Source organism: Fusarium sambucinum, chromosome IV, assembly GCF_050947815.1.
Source record: "Fusarium sambucinum isolate potato_lamoka chromosome IV, whole genome shotgun sequence".
Classification (NCBI taxonomy): domain Eukaryota; kingdom Fungi; phylum Ascomycota; class Sordariomycetes; order Hypocreales; family Nectriaceae; genus Fusarium; species Fusarium sambucinum.
This window is the reverse complement of record NC_139291.1, coordinates 4,127,430-4,153,283: the sequence shown is the minus strand read 5'-3', so window position 1 is coordinate 4,153,283 and position 25,854 is coordinate 4,127,430. Positions and strand designations below refer to the sequence as shown.

The window sequence follows — 25,854 nt, the reverse complement described above, 5'->3', positions numbered from 1 at the left end:
CTTTCAGACTAATCGTGTTGGGGTGGCTTCACCAGCAGTCATTAGAACGCCAATTGGCTGCTGATGAGAGATAAAAAATTACTCTGTGCCATTGGCCTGTAAGTCGCTTGACAAGTGATTGTGTGACAATGTTTCAAGGGTCATATTGCATATAAACCACACACCCTCGATTACAAAAACAAGGAACATCCCCCGACAACCCAACCACGTCGAGACCTTGCAAGCAAGACATTCCAAATTATTCTCATCAGCTCGATTTCCTCAACATGGCTTCCTCTAGTGATGTCGACGACAGTCTCCTCAAGGCTCTTGCCCAATATGTCACCACTGGTACGGATACGGGCAGCACCACCAAGCAGGATATCCAGGAACTTGCTACCGAGACCATGTCCAGGCCCCGCGGTCGAGCCCCCTTGGAAGCACTAGTTACTTCCAATCGCCCCGACCACCAGCTCTGGAAGATACATGCTGTTGCTGACGGTACTATCACCATCACAAAGACTCATAATGCATTTGTGAGTCGCTATAGAGTCGTGTGTGAGTGAGCATGGCTCATAGTCTCGAGTCGAAGCTCAGGGGCCAGTTGCTGAAAGGATCCACCTTTTCAATGTCTGGTGCCGAAATGCAAGAAGAAATACTGGCGTCAAGAAGCTGCAAAGTGAGCGGGTATTCGGTTGCTATTTGTGTGTGTTCATTTCTAACTTTGAGATGAAGCTTGATGCCTTCAAACCTAACGACGATTATTATGAACAAGGTAAATGTGTGACTAAATGAGAAACGTAATATATTGCGATCTGCCTTTTTATAGTTGTGTTTTTAGTCTGTAAGAACTTCTTTGTCTACTCTAAAATCAGTTATATATCTCATAGTAACTAAGTTTATCAGTATAAACATGCACATCCTAGTTAATAATATTACAAATCTCTTACAATAGAAGCAGTATTATTTAGTTAATTAACTAGATAATCTGCACTAAGCCTTTAGCTTTAGGCTTCTTTATCTAGACTTTTTTTAGTAGCTATAATTTAAAGGCTTTAGCTGCTATTATTATTTGCCTTTTTAATTAATTAAATTACTTATTATATAAGATAATTAGCTTATTAAATGCCTTAAGGAATTTATTTTATTATTTAAATAGTTTAATTTTTTCCTTTAAAATAACCTTTTTAAGCTATTATATTTTCTTTAGCCTTTTTCTTATTTTAATTCTTTCTTTTTTCTCTTTTTATTTATTCTTTTTATATAAAATTAAAAAATTTAATTTATAAGTAAAAGCTATTAACTTAACCTTTATAAAGATATTTCTCTTTTTTATTATATAGAGGTTTATTATCTCTATATATAGCTTAATATCTCTATTATAATTAATTATAGTCTTAATTATATTAAAATATAAGCTATTAAAATAATAACTAGGATTAATAGCCTTTAGCTTAATAATAATAATTAATATTATATATAAGAATTATAATAAATTAATTATATATAATAAGAGACTAGGATTAATTAATTTAATTAATTTTATTTAATTAAATAATAATAAGTAAATATCTTTAACTTTTAGCTTATTAGTTAATTAAGGTTATAAGAAAAAGAAATTATTATTATTTTTAATATAATAAAAGCTTCTTTTATAAGTTATCTTTATTATAAGGTTTATATTAAAAGAGTTATATTATAAAAGAAACCTTATTTTAAGAAAACCTTAGATTTAATTATTATTAAAAATTTAATTTATATAAATAGATTAACCTTTATTAAAAACCTAAAGGAAATTAAGAAAGCCTAGGTAAAAGCTTAAGGATTATAAAAAAAAAATAAACATGCATATAAATAAGTAATAGAGAAGTTAACTAGCGGCGTATCGAGTAATAATGTAGCTTTGAGATAGACGGTATATGAACTATAATTGATAGGAGAAGTATTTGTTTAGTTGTGTATGTGGTAGCTGTGTCTTTCTCCGTTGATTTGCTAGACTAATGAAGTAATGTCATAGGAGTCGTTTTCGTAGAACAGTCGTTCATCAGGTATACATTCTCCCCCATTAAACCAGACTATAACCTATCAAAAGGTTTACTTGATCCCGACTTAGCACGATCTGTTTACCGTTCCCATCCACGACAGGGCCATAGAAGCCGCAAGTTCCCAGTCTACATACAAGATGCAGGCCCCCGGGTTGTTTACTGTTGCAGCCTGCTGCCTGAAGTTTGCTGGACTTGCCGCATTCGCATGGTGGGTTGTTTGGATCGTTGCCTCTTTGATCTGCAAAACAAAGGAACTGGCAACAGTTGGTACACTTATCATATGGGCGAGAGGCGTTCCCGTTGGGGTTTGAGAAACTAGTGATATGTCTTCGGCTAGGGCTGTTACATCGGTAGCAAGCTGGTGGAAGTTCTGGCGCTGCAGCGAGGGAAATGGATGAAGGATGGGAAGATGATTGAATCTATGCGTTAGATTGCATATTAGCCCTGGCAACAAATCCTTGGGCATCGAGCGACTGTGGTCTTCCATACCATGGTTAGATAGCTATAATTATGCTGTATTTGATGACTTGTTTTCGGCTTCTTCAAATATATTTAACAATGCTCGGGTGTTGTGGCCCTATCAACTCTTCAAAAGCCAAACTGAAAGGGAGATTAATGCTCTTGGATAACCTTTTACGATTATCGTTATGTAAGTAGTCTGACAATCTATGGACGAAGCCTTGTCTACCTATATATTGCAATGATGATGGTCGGCCTCCCTGGAATGTACAATTGCACAGTGTGTCACATCTTAGATGACCAATAATAATCTACCACGTAAACATCCCATTCACAATTTCGAAACAATGAATGCCAATAGCTCTACTCCATCCTGGCACAGCCACCTGAACTGCTGTTGACATACTCTGTCAGATGAAGTGGCTTGCATTTCCCGCATCACATGTTTTCTACTCTAATTCAGTGACGTGATACCTGATCTGCTATCCAAGTGGGGTTACAACCAACCTGATGCTTTTGACGTGGATGCAACTAGGAGGCTGGTTTGCATCAGGCTGAAGCAAAGACATCCGAAAAGTCTTTTCGGACTACTCCGCTAATCACATTCCATCATCCTGCAATAATTAGAATATCCTAATGAACATTTGAAGCATTTTGTTTCTTGTCTAGAAATGCTATGGCTTACAGTAAAGGCCAGCCTATTGACTTTAAACTACAAAACTAAATAGCATAAATCAGCATGTTAGTTTTGTCTCTTATGCTTCTGACGGGTAATGGCCATCAAGATATAGAAAGCTTGCAGCATTTAGTTCCATTTTCATGCTATCAGAAATTAATGTCTACGCAGCCTTGAGGTTGGTTTGTTAGTTGTGATAACGACAACGTAAGCGAGGTGATAGACCTGCATGCATCGCATCAGATAGCATGATATGACAATTACCCCGCCAAAAAAGGCGGCCCCATCACTTGCAGCTTGTTCGAAGTTGGTTTTTGTGACAAGCCAAAGTTTGACGCGCTTTCATACATGTGGGGAACTGGGAAGGCTGAGCAAAATATCATTCTCAACGGCCACAACTTCAGCGTCCGGCAAAATCTTTGGGATGCTTTACATTACCTCCGAAAGCACTGCCATGGCACCGATTACTGGATCGACGCATTATGCATCGATCAGAATGACATCGGTGAGCGGAATAGACAAGTTCACATAATGCACCACATCTACTTCAGGGCTCAAACGGTGGTTGTATGGCTAGGCAAAACGTATTCAAAGTACAAAGAAGCTTTGTCTTACCTGCGTCGCCTTGGGCATAAAAACACCTCAAACGAAGAAACGACTTCAGAATTGATACAAGAGCCCAACCAGACCAACGATTCTGTTCGCGAGTTGGCAATAGAGTTGTACAGAGATGCATATTGGAAACGTCTTTGGATAATCCAGGAGATTGGGTTAGCCAGGGAAATCAAAGTATGCTTTTGGAACTGTGCGGTAGAATGGAAACTGGTTACACAGTTGCTTGTTACGAATGGCGTCGGATTAGAGGGACACATGAAGTTGGAGAAGCAGAGGCAGGACAAATATACTGGGTCAAATACTTTACTTCGTCTTCTGTATTCCCACCAGGAAGCCGAGTGTCAAGACAGAAAAGACAAAGTATATGGCCTTCTGGGGTTGGCCTCAGATGCTCGCGGCTTTGTTATAGATTATAACAAGTCCCTATTCGAAATCTGGACAGATGTGATGGAATTCATGAACGCACACGATCTGTTTTCCAATTCAGACATCATGTCGGTTGGGTACCTCGTTAAATTCCTGCTGACGGGGCCGGAATGCGACCCTTTGCAACAAATTCTACGATCATACGAACCTCGAAATGAAGATGACATAATCATTACTGACGAGAAACGTCACAAATCATTCGAATTGCCTAGTGCTATAGTAGGGTGTGTCATACATGTTGGTCCCCAGCCTCACGAAATCATCGGAAAACTGAACGTGGTCGACAACTGGATACAGCATGTTCAGGTGAACTATAGTGACAGTGACAACGTCGGCAATGCTCATAAAGAGAGCGATGAGCTTATTTCTACGATTCTAGACTTGGATGGCAGCAGCTTCTCAAAGAAATGCATCGACTGCAGGAGTACCATACAATGGAATTAAAAGGATGTGAACAACGCAGCGCAAATCGCTAGAGGTTGGCATTGGAAGACTCGGGGCATCACCAGGAAAGACAACCCATGCACAGCACAGATTTCTGCCGATAGCCCTCGTCTATTCCAAATGTCTGTTCGAAGCGAGAGATTGGCACCGTGGAGACTGGGTCTGTCATCTAGCGATATATGCGTTGGCGATATTGTCTGCTGGTTGGAATTCCCACGGAGGGCCGTCGTCGTCCGGCCTCATGGCGATTCGTATCACAGAAGATTACAGGTAGTGGGTACAGCAGTCATCACAGCAGATTTGAAAGAGGCATCACTGGGCCATTCACAACGCCATAACTGGCAAGAAAACAGGTTGAAAATAAATGTTTATCTGGATACAAGGACTGTTTTTATACTCCTGTGTCATTAGTTTTAGCAGACCTTGATTCTAATATTCTACAAATATCGTCTTCGAAAGTAGAGTTTTGAACTATGGTATGTAATCCGTCACTTCAATATCAAGACAGATTTTCACGATAAGAGTATTTAGATGCCATTGAATTGAACTGATGGTTATTGCACTTATATAATCTCCTTTAAGCTCACTTCTAATGATAGATACACATATATCATTAGTAGTAGATAGTAGATAGCAGACAGCAATAGTACAAAGTCATTTCAACATATCAATCACTTAAACACGAGCAGCAATCCACTCAGCGGCAGCAGGAGCATCTTGCTGGTACTGGCTGTGTGCTGGGGTGATAATGATGCCACCATCGCAAATGTTGTCTCCGGCGCGACAGAAGACGCGAGTGCGAGCAGAAGGAATGGTGCCGAAAGCCTGGTTGCGCTTGGGGTCACCAAAGGTAACAGCTGCACAGACATCAAGTTAATCAAGAGCTCGAGTTGAAGGATGTAGGTACTCACCAGCAGTGACTCGGTTGGTCACGGAAGCGGACAGCATACCAGCAGCGTTGTGAACGAGCTGGGCGCCCTGGCTGTAGCCGCTGATGATGATCTTTGTGCTGGGGCACTTGCTAGCGGCCTGCGAATTGTATTAGTAAACGGATCCAGCCACCTTTATTTTTGTTGACGAACATACCTGGGCAATCAAAGTAGCCATAGTCCTGCTACCAGCAGCGTCACCTCCCGCGAGATATCCAGCAATATTGGCAGGGTATGTGACACCTTGGACAGCCAGGTTGTTCAAGCCAATGCGGGAGGCAAGGTTGTTGAACAGGACAGGCCCAACGGCAGCTGAGTCTCCAACGTTACCAGCCTGGGTGGTACCTCGAGCGTAAATCATTGTGACTGGACGGCAGGGTGTTCCGTCAGACAGCTGGTTGTAGGTGCTGGAGCTAAACTGCCGAGCATGAAGAGAGTTGGCCTCAGAGTCTTCGCTGTTCATGTGTGCCTCAAAGTAAGCTTCGAGTTCAGCGAGAGGAAAGTCATCGTCAATCTCCAAAGCATTGGCCGTAGTGCCCTCTGTCACGGGGGCGGCATAGGCAATAGCCGCAAGGGCAATGAGGACTTGAGTGGGCTTCATGCTGAAGTTTTCTTGAACGAATGTAGTGGGCTTGTCCTGTATTGGCTTGATGAGTAGGAATAGCTATCAGGAGGATCTTTCCTGCTTCTTATACTTTTGCTATCACCATTGTTGCCAAAATACCACCCAAGACAGTATCAACGAGACTGCAACACCACCTATCGATTCATACAGCAATCCTACATATTACCAGATAACCTTCTCTTTTTAGCGTCGCAGTCCGTTCTTGCAGTATCACGTACATCGGCAATATGATCATGAGTCCTCAATGCAGATCGCAATGCAGCACACGTGGATGCATCTCTTGGCCTTGAGCTTCACGATACCGTAACCCCACCTATAATGAACTTGATTCATATAGAAAGTAACAAATCGTCTACCAAGGGTCTGTCACTCGAATCGTTACATAGTTCCAGATTCGAGAAGCAGACCTGCTGAATTGAGTCAAAGTCTCACCAGGGGTAAGAGACCGATCAAGTTTAAATTTGTCCATCCCTGCATCCGCCAAGGTTTGGCGCCAGTTACCTGCCTATTTTAGTAATTATCGCCCGGCATTCACGATACGCGGCGGGATTCTCGGAGTGTCATCTTCCTTTCCCCAGATTATGAGAAATCCCCGATCATAAGAAAAGCACGTTGTGCGTCGGTTCAATGAATGATTGATATACATGAAATCAGCATATTCTATGACTGTCAGCTCTTTGAAAAGTGCCAAAGGATTATCTCGAAGTATCACATCGAATCTTCTCTTCGAAAGCATCGGCTGTATCGAGTTTTGAATGACTTCTATACTCACGAAGTTCGTAGTTGAGGAAGGCCAATAGCCTCTCCACACTTTCAACGCTGACTAACAACACCACTATCTCATAGTTGCAGGTTTTTCATATTTATGAATGTTGAACTATTGAACTGTCGATTGACTTGTCTTAGTTTCTATCAATACTGCCGTATCGAGGACGCTTGACCAGGAGAGCCAGCAAGCGACTTCAGCAACATCAGACTCTGTCGCGATTCATCAAGTATAATATATTTAACTAATGGACACAATAAAAAGCACGACGCTAAGTAATTGAGAAACATTTTGCCAGGAATAAAAAGACCACAATCCTACAGCAAGAACAAAAAGTGAAGGAACAATGGCGGAATTCAACCGCCTACGATGGACGAACAGGGAATCGAACCCTGGACCACTCCCAGATTATTCAGTCGAATTATGCTAAGGGAGTATTATACCACTAAACCATTCGCCCGATTTTAGATGAATTTCAATGTCGTAAACAAATTCCATGTTGCTGCGCGCATTCGGCTCGCGGGGTGCATGAGTTGGAGGAGCAAAGTATCACATGGTGAGACAACCAAGGCTGGGCAGATATGTTACCGTGTCCACTAACACAATTTCAAGCTCTGTTACCGTCACTACTAAACTGTTGATGATGTTTTCTAATTGCCAAGGTAGTAAGTCTATAATATAAATCTAGCAATAGACCTATCTTATTAGTTAAGTTATTATTATTATTTTTATAATCCTTAAGCTTTTACCTAGGCTTTTTTAATTTCCTTTAGGTTTTTAATAAAGATTAATTTATTTATATAAATTAAATTTTTAATAATAATTAAATTTTTAGTAATAATTAAATCTAAGATTCTTTTAAAATAAGGTTTTTTTTATAGTATAACTCTTTTAATATAAACCTTATAATAAAGGCTATAACTTATAAAGAAAGCTTTTATTACATTAAAGATAATAATAACTTCTTTTTCTTATAACTTTAATTAATTAATAAATTAAATATAAATTAAAGATATTATTACTTAATTAAATAAGATTAAAGTTAATTAATCTTAGTCTCTTATTATATATAGCTAACCTATTATAATTCTTATATATAATATTAATTATTAAGCTAAAGGCTATTAATCTTAGTTATTACATTAATAGCTTATATTTTAATATAATTAAGATTATAATTAATTATAATAGAGATATTAAGCTATATATAAAGGTAATAAACCTTTATATAATAAAAAAAAGAGATATTTTTATAAAGGTTAAGCTAATAGCCTTTACTTATAAGTTAAATTTCTTAATTTTATGTAAAAAAAATAAGTAAAAAAAGAAAAAAAACATTTAAAATAGGAAAAAGGCTAAAAGAAATATAATAGCTTAAAAAGGTTATTTTAAAGGAAAAGGTTAAATTATTTAAATAATAAAATAAATTCCTTAAAGTACTTAATAAGACTATTTTATATAATAAGTAGTTTAAATAATTAAAGAGGTAAATAATAATAGCAGTTAAAGCCTTTAAGTTATAGCTAGCTATTAAAAGAAGTCTAGATAAAAAAGCTTAAAGCTAAAGGCTATCTTAGTGCAGATTATCTAGTTAATTAATTAAATAATATTGCTTTTATTATAAGAGATTTATAATATTATTAACTAAGGACTAGTTAAGTTATATATTAACTTTAATCTCCCTTCTTAATATATAAATATTATATCTTAGTTAATAATATTATAAATCTCTTATAATAGAAGTAATATTATTTAATTAATTAACTAGATAATTTATATTAAGCCTTTAACTTTAAGCTTCTTTATTTAAACATTTTCTAATAGCTATAACTTAAAGGCTTTAGCTACTACTATTATCTGCCTCTTTAATTAATTAAATTACTTATTATATAAAATAGTCTTATTAAATACCTTCAGGAATTTATTTTATTATTTAAATAATTTAACCTTTTCCTTTAAAATAACTTTTTTAAGCTATTATATTTCTTTTAGCCTTTTCTTTTTATTATTTTTATATAAAATTAAGAGATTTAACTTATAAATAAAGGCTATTAGCTTAATTTTTATAAAGATATCCCTTTTTTTTATTATACAAAGGTTTATTACTTTTATATATAGCTTAATATTTTTATTATATTTAATTGCAGTCTTTTTTTTATTTTTTTATTTTTTTTATAATCCTTAAGCTTTTACCTAGGCTTTTTTAATTTCTTTTAGGTTTTTAATAAAGGTTAATCTATCTATATAAATTAAATTTTTAATAATAATTAAATTTAAAGTTCTCTTAAGATAAGGTTTCTTTTATAGTATAACTCTTTTAATATAAACCTTATAATAGAGATTATAAAGAAAGCTTTTATTATATTAAAGATAATAATAACTTTTTTCTCTTATAACCTTAGTTAATTAATAAGCTAAATATAAATTAAAGATATTATTACTTAATTAAATAAGATTAAAGTTAATTAATTTTAATCTCTTATTATATATAATTAACTTATTATAGTTCTTATATATTTATTTATATCTTTAAGACTTTTAATTATTTTATAAAGAAATAAAATAGCTTAAATAGTAAATATTTAATAATTTAATAATATTATATGGCTATAAGGCTATACTTTTAAATAAGCTTTTAATAAAACTCTATATTAAAATAAAGCTATATAAAATAATAAAATAATAATAAATACTTTCTTTTTCCTTATATAATAAAACTATTAATAAAAAAAGTAAAAATAGTAATAAAAAAGTAAATTATTTTACCTTTAATATTTAATATATTAAGCTAATCTAGATTATAATTATAATATTAATACTATATTATTATATTATTTAACCTTATAACTATAGCCTTATAACTAAGTAATATATAAGGTAATTTTACTATATATATAGTAAGATTATTAAGATATTATATATTAGCCTAGCTTTATTTTAAAATCTATATAATTTTATAATAATAAAGCTAAGATATATTTCTATAGGCTAAAGACTTTTAATTAAAGATAATATAATATTAACTATATTTAGCTATAAAATCTTATAATTCCTTAGTATTTTTATCCTTTAGAAAGACTTATAGTAAATTTAATAAAAAAGATAATAGCTTTATATATTATATTATAAGATTAAGAAAAGAAACACCCTTATAATAAAAGAGATTATATTCTATAATATAATAAGTTAATATAAGCTATAGTTAATAAAACTAGGCATATTTATTTAAACTATTAAAGATAAATATAAGTATTTTAAGTAATAGGAAACTCTATTTAAGTTAAAGTTTATAGAGGAAGAAATTTATATATATAGTTAAGAGTTTTCTAATATAGAGTTTTATTAAAAGCTTATTTAAAAGTATAGCCTTATAGCCTTATAATATTATTAAATTATTAGATATTTACTATTTAGGCTATTTTATTTCTTTATAAAATAATTAAAAGTCTTAAAGATATAAATAGTTAAGAGTTTAATATAAAGTTAAAATGTTAAAGCGAAACTTAATTAATACTATAGTTAATTAAATTAAGTTATATAACTAGACCTCTTACTATATTATATAATTATTTTAATCCTTATATAATTATACTATTAATAATTTTAATAAAGATAGTTTTTATATATAATATTAACTATTATTAAGCTAAAGGCCATTAGTCTTAGTTATTACCTTAATAGCTTATATTTTAATATAATTAAAACTATAGTTAATTATAATAGAGATATTAAATTATATATAAAGATAATAAACCTCTATATAATAAAAAAGAGAGATATTTTTATAAAGGTTAAGCTAATAGCTTTTATTTATAAGTTAAATCTTTTAATTTTATATAAAAAGAATAAATAAAAAAAGAAAATAAAAAGAATTAAAATAAGAAAAAGGCTAAAGGAAATATAATAGCTTAAAAAGGTTATTTTAAAGGAAAAAGTGAAACTATTTAAATAGTAAAATAAGTTCTTTAAGGCATTTAATAAGCTAATTATCTTATATAATAAGTAATTTAATTAATTAAAGAGGCAGGTAATAATAATAGCTAAAGCCTTTAAGTTATAAAGACTATACTAATTATAGCCTAAGACTATAAGTATATAACTAGAAGAAGTCTAGATAAAAAAGCCTAAAGCTAAAGGCTATCTTAATGCAGATTATCTAGTTAATTAATTAAATAACACTGCTTTTATTATAAGAGATTTATAATATTATTAACTAGGTAACTGCAGTCTTAATTATATTAAAATATAAGCTATTAAGGTAATAACTAAGATTAATAGCCTTTAGCTTAATAATAGTAATTAGTATTATATATAAAAACTATAATAAGTTAACTATATATAATAAGGTATAAACTAGGATTAATTAACTTAATTAATCTTATTTAATTAAGTAATAGTAAATATCTTTAATTTACTTATTAATTAATTAAAATTATAAAAGAAAAAAGTTATTATTATGTTTAATATAATAAAAGCTTCTTTTATAAGTTATTTTTATTATAAGGTTTATATTAAAAGAGTTATATTATAAAAAAAACCTTATTTTAAGAGAAATTTAAATTTAATTATTATTAAAAATTTAATTTATATAAATAGATTAACCTTTATTAAAAACCTAGAGGAAATTAAAAAGGCCTAGGCAAAAGCTTAAGGATTATAAAAATAATAAATATTATATCTTTATTATTATACAAGGTATCTATATGCTAGATATATACAACTCTATAAGTAAGGTATCAATGAAAGCCGCTATTGTCCCAACATTATGATCCATCTGTCTATCACTCAACTGATGTGACTTGACAGAAACATCAGTCTTACCCCAACCCAACGGTTGTAACTCAATCGCCTTTGCTGTTGGTAGTCCAGGCTGGTGAGACTCAATCTCATACGGTGGCTCAGCCACCGTGTCATGACTCCACGAAGGTGCCAAGTCATCGCGAGGAGGCTCAAGCTTTTTTGATTCAACCTGAACTGTCACCTCTTGAAACACCACTATTCCACCATTCAAGAATGATTGCTGGTAACCCGTGTAATGGCGTTCCGGAGGGGGTTGAATGTCCATCGTTTCTGGCATTTGAGGGGTGTCCTCACTACCTCCAGGAGGACATAAGTTGACTGTTGACGACGATCGTCCGGAGTCTTTTGATTCAGCTCTGGCCCGCATTACTGTCATCTCAGACTTGCTGGCCTTGGGCTCTGTTGTTATCACAGCACTCCTAAGCCGGCGCATTGTTGAAACAGGCCCAGATGTGAGCTTGTTATTCGCCCGACTTGCAGGCAACTTTAAGGGGTCAAACTCGTCATGGATAACTCGGATGAACTCTTGACGGGACTGAACCAAAGTTTGCCGCATCTTGAAGAAGCTGAGCGGCATCCATTGGCAGTTGGGGCTGGTGGAAAATACGGGATTTGTGATTTTGAGCCGCAGCGCCATAATGACTGTTTCGTCTACCTGATCGCCGTCGAGGCCGAATGGAAGTCGCACCATTGACGTCGTCAGCACCGCATCTTGGAAAGAAGGTTCATCCACCATTTTCCGTAGTGAATGTATTGCATTGGAGAGGTGCTTGGCGAAGGCTTCTTCATCAGGAGACCTTGGTGTGGCACCTCTAGTCCTCAACCTTTGGAGGGCTTCTGGCACCGGCAAGCCAGCTATCCTTTCCAAAAGCCCTATTTGGGACTTCTCGATAGTGTTCATGGGTAAGGGTATTGAAGGGAGCAAATGGCGAGCATCCTTTCGGACCAGGACTTGGGGTTTGTTGACTCCTGTATCCTGGATGGCAAAGAAGCCAAGATGAACTCCGGCCTTGATCCGGATTTGCTGATCGACAAAGATTCTCATATCGCGAAGCTTTGTCTTGAACTCGGTTGACTGAATCTGCTGGTGGAACCTCGAGTTGTTGCTCACTTGAACAGGATCGACAAAGCGGTATCCAGCTGATACTAGTCTTTGCATCTCTTCGTCTGACGTAAGGCGGCGAACCAAAAACATCAGCGCACCTCGTCCATCTATCTCTTCCTCGAGTCCGACTTCTTTCTCCATGTTGTGATGCTCAGATGCGCCCTTGGAACTTGTCTCGCTAGAGTCGCCAGCGGCCCTGTACTTCTCGAGTGCCTGGAGGTATGCTTGGTTGGATGCTGTTTCCTTGGGCAATACCTCGTCCCATAGAACGCCGACGTTGATAAGAGGTTCATTGAGCTGGTCGCTGAGCTCGGCAGCGGCGACACAGAAGAGTTCGCGGAAGATTACATCGTATCCCTCGATAAGTTTTCCATCATCGGTAATGAGCTGGATACCCTTCTTGGCATCCTTGTGGCGGCTCTTGTGAGGCAACTGTTCAAGATGTCGTCTCATGCCATTGATTAGTCCTGAAATACCGATCCAATTACGTGAGGCCTGGAACATCCAAGCAAATTGAGAATGCGAAGTGTTGAATCGTTCCTTTTTGTTCTACAGGAGGAGAAGATGAATTAGTATTTCGCATTAAGGTGAAGCAGAGTTAGTCTTGGTCTTACCTCGCCAATGAAGAAATCAGTGACGACAGTACTAGGGAACGCTCCATTGGAATCAATAAGTAGGCGGCCGTTCTTATCAAACACAATAGCGCCCAGTTCGATTTGCTGAGCGCGACGAGCTGCTTGCTTGAGAGTACGGGCCCGAAGGATAGCTGATCCAGCAATGATGATACAAGCGCCAAAAGACTGCTCGAGTTAGCTCAGCTGACCTGTGGACGGATGTCCTCAAACACTTACCAAACAGATAACTGCTACTACAGTTGCAGTACGTGAGTTTTCCTGGATTCTTCGAAGCCGAACAAGTCGATACTCGGTACCAACAGATGCACACCAGTGCATACTGGATACTGCACCAGCCAGTACAAAAGCGGATATTGTTCGCTTCCACCAAGTACCACCCGATAGAGATTGCAAGATAAAGAACATTGCCAATGCGACAGTACTGGCAACGACGGCGATGATAGCAGCCCCGACGATGTAAATCTTATTGTAGATGCATTCATAGTTTTTGATTGACGCGTTACCCAGGTAGTGCATTCCGCAGATGGCGGAACCACACAAGATGCCGGCTGTGATGACTCTCCACCAAGAAATTCGACTTGAGATTCCGATCGCGTAAAAGGCGGCGAGGAGAAAGACGACAGGCATGCAAAAAGATAGTACTGTGATGCCAATGGAATAGTCGACTTGCATCTCTGCCTCCCCTCGGCCAAGAGTGAGGGCTTGGTTACCGATAAAATGCTAAACCGTGGATAAGTATAAGAACAAGATGTTGTGAATTAATTACTGTCCCAACTTACCATAGACCATATTGATATACCTCCCATGGTAATCGCTGAGGACACGAGCACCAAGCTAAAGCACGTGTAAGCAAGTTGTCTTGAAAAGATCTACATCTTGGGATATCGCGTACTGATTCGAAATACCGTTGAACCATGATCTCCGATTGATCAATTCTAGAGTGGAAGCAGCGCCCACGAGACTGATGAGATAGCTCAGGGCGACGTATCCCGCATTGTATTCCTTAGGGACGACATGGCCCCGATACAATTCGAGGAGACCATCAATAGGCATTTTTTCCAGATCGCAAATGCAGATCAGGAAAAGCCAGAGGGGCCTCGCCAAGGGTATATATTGGAGCAATTAGTCTTTTCTTTGCGAAACGGATCAAGGAATGAAGATTGACCCCAGAGGCGTTAGAGGCGTTGGATGGATGATCTACTAAGCGATATTCGTAGTGGAACTGGTGACCAGACCCCCGGATGCGTTAGTGGCGTAAAAATAGTTTCCACTGGACGGCAGGCACGGATGCCTTAGTAGAGAACCGGTAGTAGTCCCTGGCTAGGATGTCTTACCCTTGGGATTTTAAACTTTACAGGCGACAACCTGGAATGTAGCGATAAAGCTAAGCAAGGAAATTGCGTTTGACCAGGTTCGTGGCGCACGATCTTTGTTATCTAGAGCGAACTGTTTCTTGAATGTCACTGATGGGGGACGACGGGAGGCTACGGGCATCTCATCTATACGCGACAACTCCAGATGCGATCTATAGACTTATTTGTTAGTGATCAAGTACATAGATTTCAGTGTTCTGGTGGAGATGTTGGCGCCACACTACCGCTAGTAAAACGACCGTCTCGTAAATGTAACCTGGTAAGGCTGGTCAGTGTGTAGATAGCGTGTGTTAGTACCATATTCCGGGCTGAACTAAGAGCACGACCCCGAGTTTCAAGGCTACCCACAGGTAATTGCTCAATTCATCCTCATCTTATTATTGTCGGGATGAAGGATAAAGAAGTGGATGGTTCCCAAGTCATCGTGCGACAGAGCTTAGGAAACAGCCCGAGTCCTACTCATATCTTTTTGTCCGTTTGTGATGGTATGGCTTCAACTAAAATAACTTGACACACCCATCTTATCCCTTGGTTGTCTGCCATGCGAGACACGACTCAATGTTCCCATGTTTATCCGTAGCGTTTCTCTGCCCTACCAGGTAATCTGTAGTGGTTGCGGAAGTGACTTTAGCAACCTATCGGATCTTGCCCTAGAGAACACTTAATTATGTGGAGTCAATGCGTATTACGTATGCATGTATATCCGGAATCATTTATAACTCCGAGCATGAATCTCTCAAACATGATGCGTTGAGGTGACTGGCTTTTACTCGTTTATACTTGTGGTGTTCGGAGTTGTTTTTGTCTTGGGCGCAGACTTTTAGGATCGGTTGCAGTAGATTCAGCGGTGGCAAGCTCAGTGGTAATATCGGTTTCGATAAGATCTTCAGTGGCTGTCCTAGCTTCAACCGCGGCAGCGAAGGTTTCCGTGCGGTCTGTGTTGGTGATGGTGGCTGGAGCTGAGGCCGCCATCTCGGCGCTCGTCTTGTGCGCCACGTCGCAGGTCGCTGACATTCCTGTCTGTTGACTGGAGAATGTTCGCCTAAAGGAAAGCTACGATGTCGAACTAACATTGAGTTTCTCGGATGAGGTTTTCCTAAGGGGTAGAGAGAATATATAAGAAAGTGACGTGTGAAGTTGTACCTTTTCCTTTACCTACATATCCCAGATCCAGAGGCCAAAATATTCAGCTGAGACCAGATCCCAGTCACATATTGTCAGGGTTGCCGCGTGATTGATACGTTACCCCGCAGGATGGGCCTGAATCAAGTCAGGGGCTGCTACCCTGTGATTGTCTTTTAATTAATTCTGACGCAACACGCATGGAGAATGGTGACTTCGTACTCAGTGGATTCTCCCCAAAGCTTATCAGTTTCACCTACTGAGATAAATGTAATTTCCATTTATATCACCCTCCTGATAATATGAATGCGAAGGCTGTGGTGGCTGCGTCCACTTAAACTTTTTACACGACTGTGGCTGTCTGAACTAATGGTAGCTAGATCTCACAAGCCCATCTGCCTAACTACGAACAACGCTTGTTATCTAGCCCCGGATCGTCATGTTACGCTTTCCTCAAAGGGTCTTTTAAGTCATGCGTAGGAGGCTCTGACCAACGGTATTCAATAACAGGCAATAATGTGGCTTTAAATAACGGCTAACAAAAACTTGGACAAGTCGACTTTTCGCACATTATCCACACTCATGAGGTCCAAGCAACATCATGTAGGGTAAGTAGCTTGTCAATATGTTATTCCCTACTCAATAATGGGCTGCTAGTCATTTTCCTCTTCTTCCTATGTGACATTGCTTTAGCTATCGGCCACCATGTTTTCTACCAGTCTATGTCAGGCGCAGTTACGCGATCTACCGAATCCCAGCAATGGAATATCCGGGTTGGGTGGCTATTTGCATTAATGGCAACTGTTTGTTTCCGAGCCTCCGTCACTACGGCTTCCAAGCAAGTGATATGGCGCACGTTCAGATGTCACGATATTGAAATATCCGTGATTGATAAGATATTCACTCTCACATTGGATCCCTTGTCATTTTTGAGCCTTCGGATTCTTTAAACTGCTCACTTGGGCACCCTATTAGCTATCATAGCGTGGTAAGTCCTATCAGGATAGCAATGGTTTGACAAAGCCGACAGCTCAAATTGCAGGTGTCTTCCTTTAGTGTCTATTAATATTGCACCCCCGGCAACGCTGTCGGTCGGACTTGACGATAGTACAACAAACAGAAATATCTCAATGCCTGACTTCAACTGGACTGCCAAGTAGTTACTAGGACGAAACACAAATGGCACAGTTTATAATTACTAAATCCCTTCGTCCAACGTTTACCTATATGCGAAACTTGTTGCATACAGAGGTTCCCGCTGCTCCCGCCCCGAACTCAACTTTCCCATATAGCTTCTACGGCCCACCGGTGAATTGTCGCCGGAGCACAAAAAGTGAAGACAGAGAGTTTGCAATTGTTTCTGAGGATGTATTTGGTTATAAAAATCCTGCAGTCGTAAATCCTGAGGCTATCCGCCCTCCGAACGAAACATTTAACCAAGATGGGCTACTTGTATACGCTGCCTTCTCGCCAACTATCGATAAACACGTCATAGGTGAAAGCCCATTGAATCACATTGAGTTGTGGAAGCGTCCTAGACTGGGAAAAAATAGAACGCAACACCTTTGGGTACAAACCTCGGATCAAAGTATCGTTTGTTCCTTGGTCAATGCCAGTTTCGTGGTACGATACTCCTACCTCAACTCAAGGCCGATTGATGTATACTCAAATACAAAGAGAAACAAGGTGCAAGATTCTGTGTATATGAAACCATTCTCTAGCGAAAACGGCATATTACTCCGTCTTCCGTGCCTTTTTATCAACACTAGGCGGGATAATCAGCGCTAAGTACGACGTCCCACACGAAGAACTCCGCCAGGGCGGGAATAGCCCAGTGCTTGCGACAGGCCTGACAGCCTGTGGGAAGTTCACAAATACCAGCTGGATAAGGTCAAACTTCTACAATCACAAAACTCTCACTCAGTCACCTTTTCCAGAAGAGGAATGGTTGTGTCGAAATCGGACGTTAGGTAGTCCGCGCACTCGAGGATTTGATGAATTTGATGGGGGCTTCTCAAAGTCTAATCGATGCAATGAGACGGTATGTCACGAAACATAGGGCTCTAAGAGCAACCTTATTCTCACACAATATAAAAGCACTAAAATTAATGCCTAAAAGAATCTAATTACCTTACCCTGTATTAACTAGCTATATTTAACTATAATAACTTTATATATATAATTTATTATTAATTAAAATCTAATTAAAATATTTTATATACTATTTTATAGTATAAATTTTTCTCTTTAATACTTAATATATTAACCTCTTGCCTAAATATAAGTATTAAGTTATTAAGATATAGAATTAATTAAGGTATTAATTTAAAAAGTTATAATCTCTGCTTATATTAACTTAATATATTTAATTAACTTTATCTTATTAATCTTATTATTTTTTAAGAGATTTAATTAAAGATATATCTTTTTAATATTTAACTTTAATTACTTTTAGATATATTTAATTAAATTTAAATCTAATAAATATATTAGCTAATTAATTTATTTAATTTTATAAGAAAATAGCTATTTTATTATAAACTTAAAAGTATAAATTTAAGTATTATTTTATTAGAAATTCCTTATATTATTATATATAAGAAATAATCCCTTTAATAATACTTTTTAATATAATTTTAAAGTATGTCCTTTTCTTTTAGCTATTTAATTATAAATTATAATAATAATATTAAATTTTCTTTTTCTTTAAATTACCCCTTAAATTATAATAAATAACTTAAATTTCTTATAAATTATAATATTAACTAATTTCTTTATAAACTTCTTATAAAGCTTATAAAATACCTAGCCTTATTTATAATTTAATTATAATTAAATTAATAATTTATTAAAGAAAATAATTTAAAGATATCTTAAAATTAATAGTAAATTCCTAAGTATAAACTTTATATTATCTTTAAAATAATATACCTATAATAATTCTTTAATATTTTCCCTTTAATTTTAATATTATAAAAGTCTTTAATAAGCAGTTTCTTTTAATAATAAAATCCTTTATATTACTTTTTATTTATAATTATAATAATACTTTATAATATAGCAAATAGTTATTTATAAAACTATAATACTTATAAGATTAATAAGTAATTTATATATAATATATTAATTATATTTTAAAAATATTAATATATATTAAATCTATTAATTTATAAGTTTTTTAAAATATTTAAATTTTAATATTTTATTTAAGGTTTATTAAGATTTCTAATATAAAAAGATATTATAAATATTAATAAATAAATAATAAGCCTTAGCTATAATAGTCCTAAGTATTTTACCTATCTTTATATAATTAATAATAAGTATATACTTAATCTTACTAAAGTCCTAATTAGGCCTATATTTAGCTAATATAATAAATAAAATCCTATTATTTTTTAATATATTATTATTATTTAATAGATATTTAAAAATATTAATATATTATAATATAATATAGTAGATAACTAGTTAGCGGGGCAGCGATTAGATTCTTTTAAATACTAATTTTACTAAGCAGCCTACTTATTCTCCTTCAACACAAAGACAAGACAAGTCTTCGATCCATTGACCACAAAAAGACCAAGTTGTTAGTTAACTTGCCTAGACCCTGATCCCTGTGAGGATTTGATGAATAATATCACTATCAGTTTACATAGTACTAACTGTACCTGCACTAACGTGAGACACTACCAACACAAGACCATTACCATATGCTAATTGGTCACTAGAACTCACACTGTCTCTAATATTTCGGCAAATGTATCGACGACTAAAGTACATTATAAATACTCTCCCCGTCGCCTGGCCCTTTCTTACGCACTGGCTTCTTTCGCCACCCTCCTAAGTCTTTTTTAACTGGATTTTGGGCTACTTATTCGAATGTCGTTGTCCATATTAGCTCGTTTTCCAGTCTTCTCTACACAACACGCAATACCGAATTGGACACCGCAGTCATCTGGGAGCTGAGACGAACGACGGTACACTAGATGATATGCAACTCCGGTTCGGCTTACTCCATGACATGCCCAAAAGTACAGGAGAAGAGAACAGCGCGAAGCATGTTAAATTCGGCTTCAAAGACTCGGCCACGCCGTTGGAAAAAAGGAGACAGTTGTTACTGAGCGAGACTTGATGGAGCAGTAGGTTTCGAAGACGCAAGCCGCATTCGCTTACGCAGGCGTGTGGCTCGTTTTCTGTCTTCCTATACGTAGTATTTTCAAACATGCCTGTCCATGAGAAAAAAGATTTCTCAGTAAAACCATTCGACGGGATAAAAGAAGATGCAAGGGAACCTCGTGTATGCATAATCGTGTGCTCAATGTAATCTCGGCAGCCCGGGCCGCACCTAGTTATAGTGGGATCAGCGAAAATTGCCCAGGTACCGCCCAATTGAAACCAATAGTAAGTGAAACCCTAGACTGGATGGAGCGCTGTACATGAACTCGACCAAAGATCTTGTTTTTTTACGCGGTGAATAACCGACCAGACTATATCCGGAAGGTCACGAAAGAACTGGGAAGGATTCTCGAAGGATTCCCGGGTCTAGGTTTCTATTCTCCATTGGCGCCATACCACTTCGGGATGGTTGGGACGGACATGCCTACCACATCTATAATGAGGTATAATATTGACTACAAGGTATCAGATCTGGAACGATAGGCAGGAATACTATCCTCGAATTCAAGCTGGTCTGATGTTCTTTGGACCCCCAAACTGACCACAAATATGTTCATGCATGCAGAGAGAAGGATCTGGGCCGGTCGAAGGATTGCAGTTGCGTTTTTCAGTCATCAGATTAATGGTCGCATTGTTCGGACCAAGGCGAGGAAAACGTCTGCTATACGAACAGATACTCCACGATCCGAACACTGCGGCTGTATATAAGACTCATGTTAGATGCCGTTCAAAGTTCCAGTAACTCAGACGCAACTACTTCGCCATGTTCCGAAACACAGTTCTCGCTCTTCTCCTTGCTGCCGAGGCCACTCAAGGCCAGGCTGCCTTTACACTGAGGAAGACATATGACTCCAGTAACTTCCTGGACTCGTTCAACTTCAGAGACGTAAGACCAACCTTTGACCAATTGCACGCTAAGTTCCATCGCTGACTTCGTGTAGCGTGCCTACTTTGATAGTATCGACCCAGGTTACGAGGGCGATCCAACTGGTGGCTCTGTCAACTACTTGAGCAGAAACCAAGCAGTGAGCTCAGGTATTGTTCACACCAACAATGGTAAAATTCATCTTGGAGTGAACTCTGCAGACAAAGCAGCGCTCCTCACGCCTGGAGGATCCAAGCATGGACGTGGAAGCGTTCGTCTTGAGTCTAAGGAGTCCTACAGCTCGGGCATCCTGATCGCTGATATTGAGCACATGCCGGGAGTTGCCTGTGGTGTCTGGCCTGCCTAGTAAGTTTCGTGTGGTTTTTGAAAGATACAGGGTTTTTTCTGACAATTACAGCTGGTCTTATAACTTCGACGAGGATCCTGTTGGTGAGATTGATATCATCGAGGGTATCAATGCCAACCAGAACGGCAACTATGTCTCTCTGCACACATGTGGAGCATGCATCTTCAACCGTCCCGGAGGTCTTGAGCCTAGGAACAACTGCAACAAAGGCGGCTCTGATACCCGCTACTGCTCTGATGGAGTCAACTAGTCAGTGCATCGATATTCTCCATAATCAAGCTGAGCTAACCTGAATAGTTCCGGATGTGGCAACACCATGCCGTCTGGCTCCTACGGCAAGACCTTCAATACCAACAAGGGTGGTGTGTACGCCACATGGCTGACAACCGAGGCTGTCAAGATCTGGTGGTTCCCTCGTAACAGTATTCCCGCTGATATCAAGAACGGCAAGCCAGAGCCCAACACCTGGGGTCAGCCTGCTACGACTCAGTTTGTCAATGCTAATGGCAACTGTGATGTTGGAAAATACTTCAAGAAGCAGACTATTGTAAGATAGCCCTACACAGTGATATTGAAGAACTATGCTGATTATTACAGATCTTCAACACGGCGTTCTGCGGAAGCAACATTGATCAAGGAATCTGGAACCAAGAGTGCAGAGCCTCGACTGGCTATGCCACCTGCGACGACTATGTCACCAACCAGCCTGGTGCTTTCAAGGAAGTTTACTGGACCATCAACTCTCTGAAGCTCTACCAGTGATGCATCATTTTGGAAGGACATGTAAAGAATTTCTGTGGGAGTTGGACGTTGATGTTTGATCGTGTTGGTTCAATTCTGTCCAAGTACTCTTAGTGGAACTTGGATAGCCTGGACCAGATCTGCGCAGGATATAGCAAATAGTCTATGTTGAGGTGTTATAAATAAGATATGCAAACCATGGGAAGATTTTTCCATCTTCTGGAATGTCTAGAAAAACATGACTATTGTGAGGAATGGCAGCTATTTAGAAGGTGAAGCGAAAGCTTGGGTGGTCGTCGCCTAGATTGTTCTTCTCGTCATCCGGTAAGTTATATCTGTCATCTCGTTTGCCTTCCTCTCTTAATTTGTTCTCTCGTCGAATATAGAACAAGAACGTGAGAGAGCTGAGGACACAGAGCCACACAAGGCCAAGTCCCAGTCCAAAGCCCAGAGGGTACGTTGGAGCCTCGGTCGTGATGAACATATTGCTATTGCATGATTAGCGACGGCTAATTAAAGAAAACAGTGGGTATTTACGAACCTAGCAATGATCCCGCCCACATTGCCTATGCCAACTTGCATAGCAGAAGCGACTCCAACCTTGTAGTGGCCAGACATATTGTTACTCAGCCAGACCAGAACAATTGGCTGGGCAATGTAGCCACCGCCAACAATACAAAAAAGTGAGAAATATCGAACGCCTACAGTGACAGACATCATGTTGAGCAAGATGACATATCCAATAGTTGAGAAACAGCAACCCCCAATAATGAAACCTGAGCGATGCTTCAACTTATCACTTGCAATTGCAGAGACAAGTGCGCAAACAGTTGCAAAGATGAAAATGGGGATCGACATAATCTGAGCGCGGATTGATGTCCAGCCCAGCTGTTTGAGGATGGTCGGGGTGAAAAAAGAGCCAGCGTAACTGGTAGTAACAATGCCCATGTACATAAGGACACTTTAAATGTTAGTAAGAGCTCGATTCGGGGAGGAAATGCTATTAGTAGCTTACCCAAGGTATATTTTGACATCTGAAAATATTCGCTTGACCGTCTTGGCATTCCAAGTGTTCATATGTGTATCCTTTCTATCCTCAGCAAGGCGATGAATGAGAAGTGCTCGCTCATCGTCGGAAAGGAACTTTGCAGTCTCGGGCCAGTCTGGAATGAACCAATAACTGACAATAGCAATGATAACAGTGGCGATACCTTCAAGGATGAAGATCCATCTCCAACCACCGTATCCAGCGATTCCATCCATGTGAGCGATAGCATAAGCTAGAAGACCACTAAAGGCACCTGCAATAATACTGGCCGAGAAGAAGAGGTTGAAACGCCACTGAAGTTCATGGCGGCAGTAGTACATGCTGAGGAGATACACACAAGCTGGGAAAAACCCTGCCTCGAGCCCACCAATAATGACACGGCAGACGATCAATCCGGCGAAGGACTTTGTGAGACCTTGGCAGATGGTGACAATGCCCCATCCTGTCATTATGGCTGAGAGGAAGAGGGATGGTCGCGTATTCTTGAGAAGAATGTTACACGGGACTTCGAGTATGATATAAAGAATGAAGAAGGTAAAAAGAGCGATGTTGTAATCCTGGCCGGTCATGTTAAGATCGGCTTCGAGGCCCTGGATTCGAGCATTGCCGATGTTGATACTGAGCGTATTAGAGAGTGTAGGCTCGTGTGATGGCTCAGAGATAGCTTACCGATCGATAAAGGCGCAGAGGAAAAGCAAAAAGAGGATGGGGACAAGATTTAGGTCGACCTTTCTTATGAGTTTCTTCTCAAGGATGGGATCAATTAGCTGACTTTCAGCTTTGGGGTTTTCATCTTGGCTGATTCTCGCCTCGGTGGCTAGTTCGTCGATTTTATCTGACATTTTGATTGCGTAACGGGAAAGAATAGCAGATCAGACTTGGTGTTGTTGAAGTTACTGATCTTCGCTGTTAGCCACACCATAAGGTAAATGACGAGGGACAGATTCTCAAAAGAGCAGGAGACTCCATGGTTTAAATCATGCCTGTAATTGCATCTCCCTCGTTGAACATGCAGTTCGGAAATCGGAATCGGGAATGCAACGGATATCAGTTACCCCGCGATTTCATAGGAGATTATCTTCAAGTCTCTGGGAGATCCGGGGAAGTTTGGGATAGCTCGTTGACAGTTGTGCGGGGTTAATCCATGGCGTGTTGGGTGCGGAATCAAAGTTGGCCTACCATTTCACACGTTAAACCAAGCAGATAAGCTTAACCGGTTTACGATTCAGAATCCATCGGCCTGATTCCGAATCCGTGACCAATATTCGGAAATGGGTGTGTGCCAAGAATGCAAGAGTGCCTTTAAAGTGTCCAATTACCTCTTTGCTGTTACACTAAATGTGGTATCTTGAGCATGATTGAACCAAGTAAATAGAGGCAGCTTCCTTGTAGAATTGGTCTACTGCCACATGATCTTCGAAACATCACTCGGTTGTAATGCTAAAGTCCTTGAACTGGACTGCCAACGATCCGCCGTTCAGTGTCCCATCTCCCTTGGGCATGCAAGCAGCTACGCCAACCCAAACATCCCGCTGAGGTTTCATATCAAAAACCCATGTCAACTTCCTCAACGGTGTCCTCTGTCCATCAGACCCAGTAACGTAAACCCAAAGAGATCCATTCGTCTTTTCCAACTCAAACGTAGCAGTACTTTCGCCTACTCTCGTCAAACTCCAGTCGGAGTATGGTTTGCCTGCCGCTACAGAGGCGAAATGTTGATCATCGATGAGTTCAATTCCAGCTTTGATCCATGTACTTGGCGATGTGTGAAGGCGCGATGACTGCCCATTGGTATCGACAGTTGGATGAGACTCGGGCATAAACAGAATAAGACCGCCCTGAGAGTACGGAGATTGGAAGTTGGCTGATACCGTGACCTTGGCCTTTTTAAAGGAATCTAGCGCAAGAGGAGTTGCATAGATTGGACCATTGAAATCGTCTCGCCCTCCAGCACAAGAAGGGGTCCGCCAGATATCGGGTCCTGCGACGGCCCTGAGTTCAAAAGACTCAGTTGACGGGTCATGTGGTAAACGAAGCTGTTCAGGAACACCCGAGAACAAGGTAAAGTTCATGTTTGTAGATGTGTGTCTTGAGGAGAGATAGATGGATTGAGTCTTCAGGTTGTTGATGTCAGGGAATGCCACCAAGCTTTATTCTTTTGAGAGGCTGGTGCGGGGTATATGAAGGCGACTCTGTATCATCAGTCAATCAGAACATGGACCTGGCAGCGGAGCAGGCCTCGATTAGAGGCCATGCCATTATAGATAATCATGGATCAGAATACGTCGGTGGAGTTTATAAGAAAGGAATTGTTGGGTCGCTGGCCAGATCTGGCAGAAGTCGACACCCATAAGACCCATTGCTGACAAGACTGCCTAATCTGGAATCGTGGCAATAGACCATGCTGAGCAGCAGCTTTGGTGGAGGACGTAAAAAGCCCTGGGCTATATAAACTAACTATATGTAATGCACGATATATTCTTGATGATTTTCTACATCTTGATGTCACTGATTCTACAGTTGTCTTTGTCGTCAGTAATATGCGTTTAAACACAGTGTTCACTATTAGTCTCCTGCCATGCAATTCGACCTATACCCAAGTTCAAACTTGGGGAGAAACCCTCTAGATACTGTTCTGGATGCTAAAGAACTCTA

General features: G+C 38.5%; 8 protein-coding genes across 8 annotated transcripts; 3 read left to right on the top strand and 5 right to left on the bottom strand.

Annotated features, from left to right (window-relative positions):
• Positions 1-266: 266 nt before the first annotated feature.
• On the top strand, positions 267-545 carry FSST1_001376 (uncharacterized protein; the record flags this gene model as incomplete). Its single annotated transcript, XM_083227268.1, has 1 exon — positions 267-545. One exon carries the CDS (start codon positions 267-269, stop codon positions 543-545), a length of 279 nt encoding a protein of 92 aa, XP_083091558.1.
• Positions 546-3,507: 2,962 nt separating this feature from the next.
• On the top strand, positions 3,508-4,644 carry FSST1_001375 (uncharacterized protein; the record flags this gene model as incomplete). Its single annotated transcript, XM_083227267.1, has 1 exon — positions 3,508-4,644. One exon carries the CDS (start codon positions 3,508-3,510, stop codon positions 4,642-4,644), a length of 1,137 nt encoding a protein of 378 aa, XP_083091557.1.
• Positions 4,645-5,319: 675 nt separating this feature from the next.
• Positions 5,320-6,174, bottom strand: FSST1_001374 (cutinase-domain-containing protein; the record flags this gene model as incomplete). The annotated part of the gene is made up of 3 exons (XM_083227266.1): positions 5,320-5,501; positions 5,556-5,673; positions 5,731-6,174. The coding sequence occupies 3 exons, from the start codon at positions 6,172-6,174 to the stop codon at positions 5,320-5,322; spliced, it is 744 nt and encodes a 247-aa protein (XP_083091556.1).
• Positions 6,175-11,663: 5,489 nt separating this feature from the next.
• On the bottom strand, positions 11,664-14,557 carry FSST1_001373 (uncharacterized protein; the record flags this gene model as incomplete). Its single annotated transcript, XM_083227264.1, has 5 exons — positions 11,664-13,418; positions 13,484-13,669; positions 13,721-14,224; positions 14,284-14,338; positions 14,397-14,557. The coding sequence occupies 5 exons, from the start codon at positions 14,555-14,557 to the stop codon at positions 11,664-11,666; spliced, it is 2,661 nt and encodes an 886-aa protein (XP_083091555.1).
• A 1,094-nt stretch (positions 14,558-15,651) lies between these two features.
• FSST1_001372 (uncharacterized protein) lies at positions 15,652-15,891 on the bottom strand (the record flags this gene model as incomplete). Its single annotated transcript, XM_083227263.1, has 1 exon — positions 15,652-15,891. The coding sequence occupies one exon, from the start codon at positions 15,889-15,891 to the stop codon at positions 15,652-15,654; it is 240 nt and encodes a 79-aa protein (XP_083091554.1).
• Positions 15,892-20,941: 5,050 nt separating this feature from the next.
• Positions 20,942-22,172, top strand: FSST1_001371 (concanavalin A-like lectin/glucanase domain-containing protein; the record flags this gene model as incomplete). Its single annotated transcript, XM_083227262.1, has 5 exons — positions 20,942-21,064; positions 21,120-21,409; positions 21,462-21,659; positions 21,708-21,957; positions 22,008-22,172. 5 exons carry the CDS (start codon positions 20,942-20,944, stop codon positions 22,170-22,172), a joined length of 1,026 nt encoding a protein of 341 aa, XP_083091553.1.
• A 244-nt stretch (positions 22,173-22,416) lies between these two features.
• FSST1_001370 (major facilitator superfamily domain-containing protein) lies at positions 22,417-24,041 on the bottom strand (the record flags this gene model as incomplete). The annotated part of the gene is made up of 4 exons (XM_083227261.1): positions 22,417-22,639; positions 22,693-23,112; positions 23,167-23,817; positions 23,869-24,041. The coding sequence occupies 4 exons, from the start codon at positions 24,039-24,041 to the stop codon at positions 22,417-22,419; spliced, it is 1,467 nt and encodes a 488-aa protein (XP_083091552.1).
• A 582-nt stretch (positions 24,042-24,623) lies between these two features.
• On the bottom strand, positions 24,624-25,271 carry FSST1_001369 (uncharacterized protein; the record flags this gene model as incomplete). The annotated part of the gene is made up of 1 exon (XM_083227260.1): positions 24,624-25,271. The coding sequence occupies one exon, from the start codon at positions 25,269-25,271 to the stop codon at positions 24,624-24,626; it is 648 nt and encodes a 215-aa protein (XP_083091551.1).
• Positions 25,272-25,854: the final 583 nt, after the last annotated feature.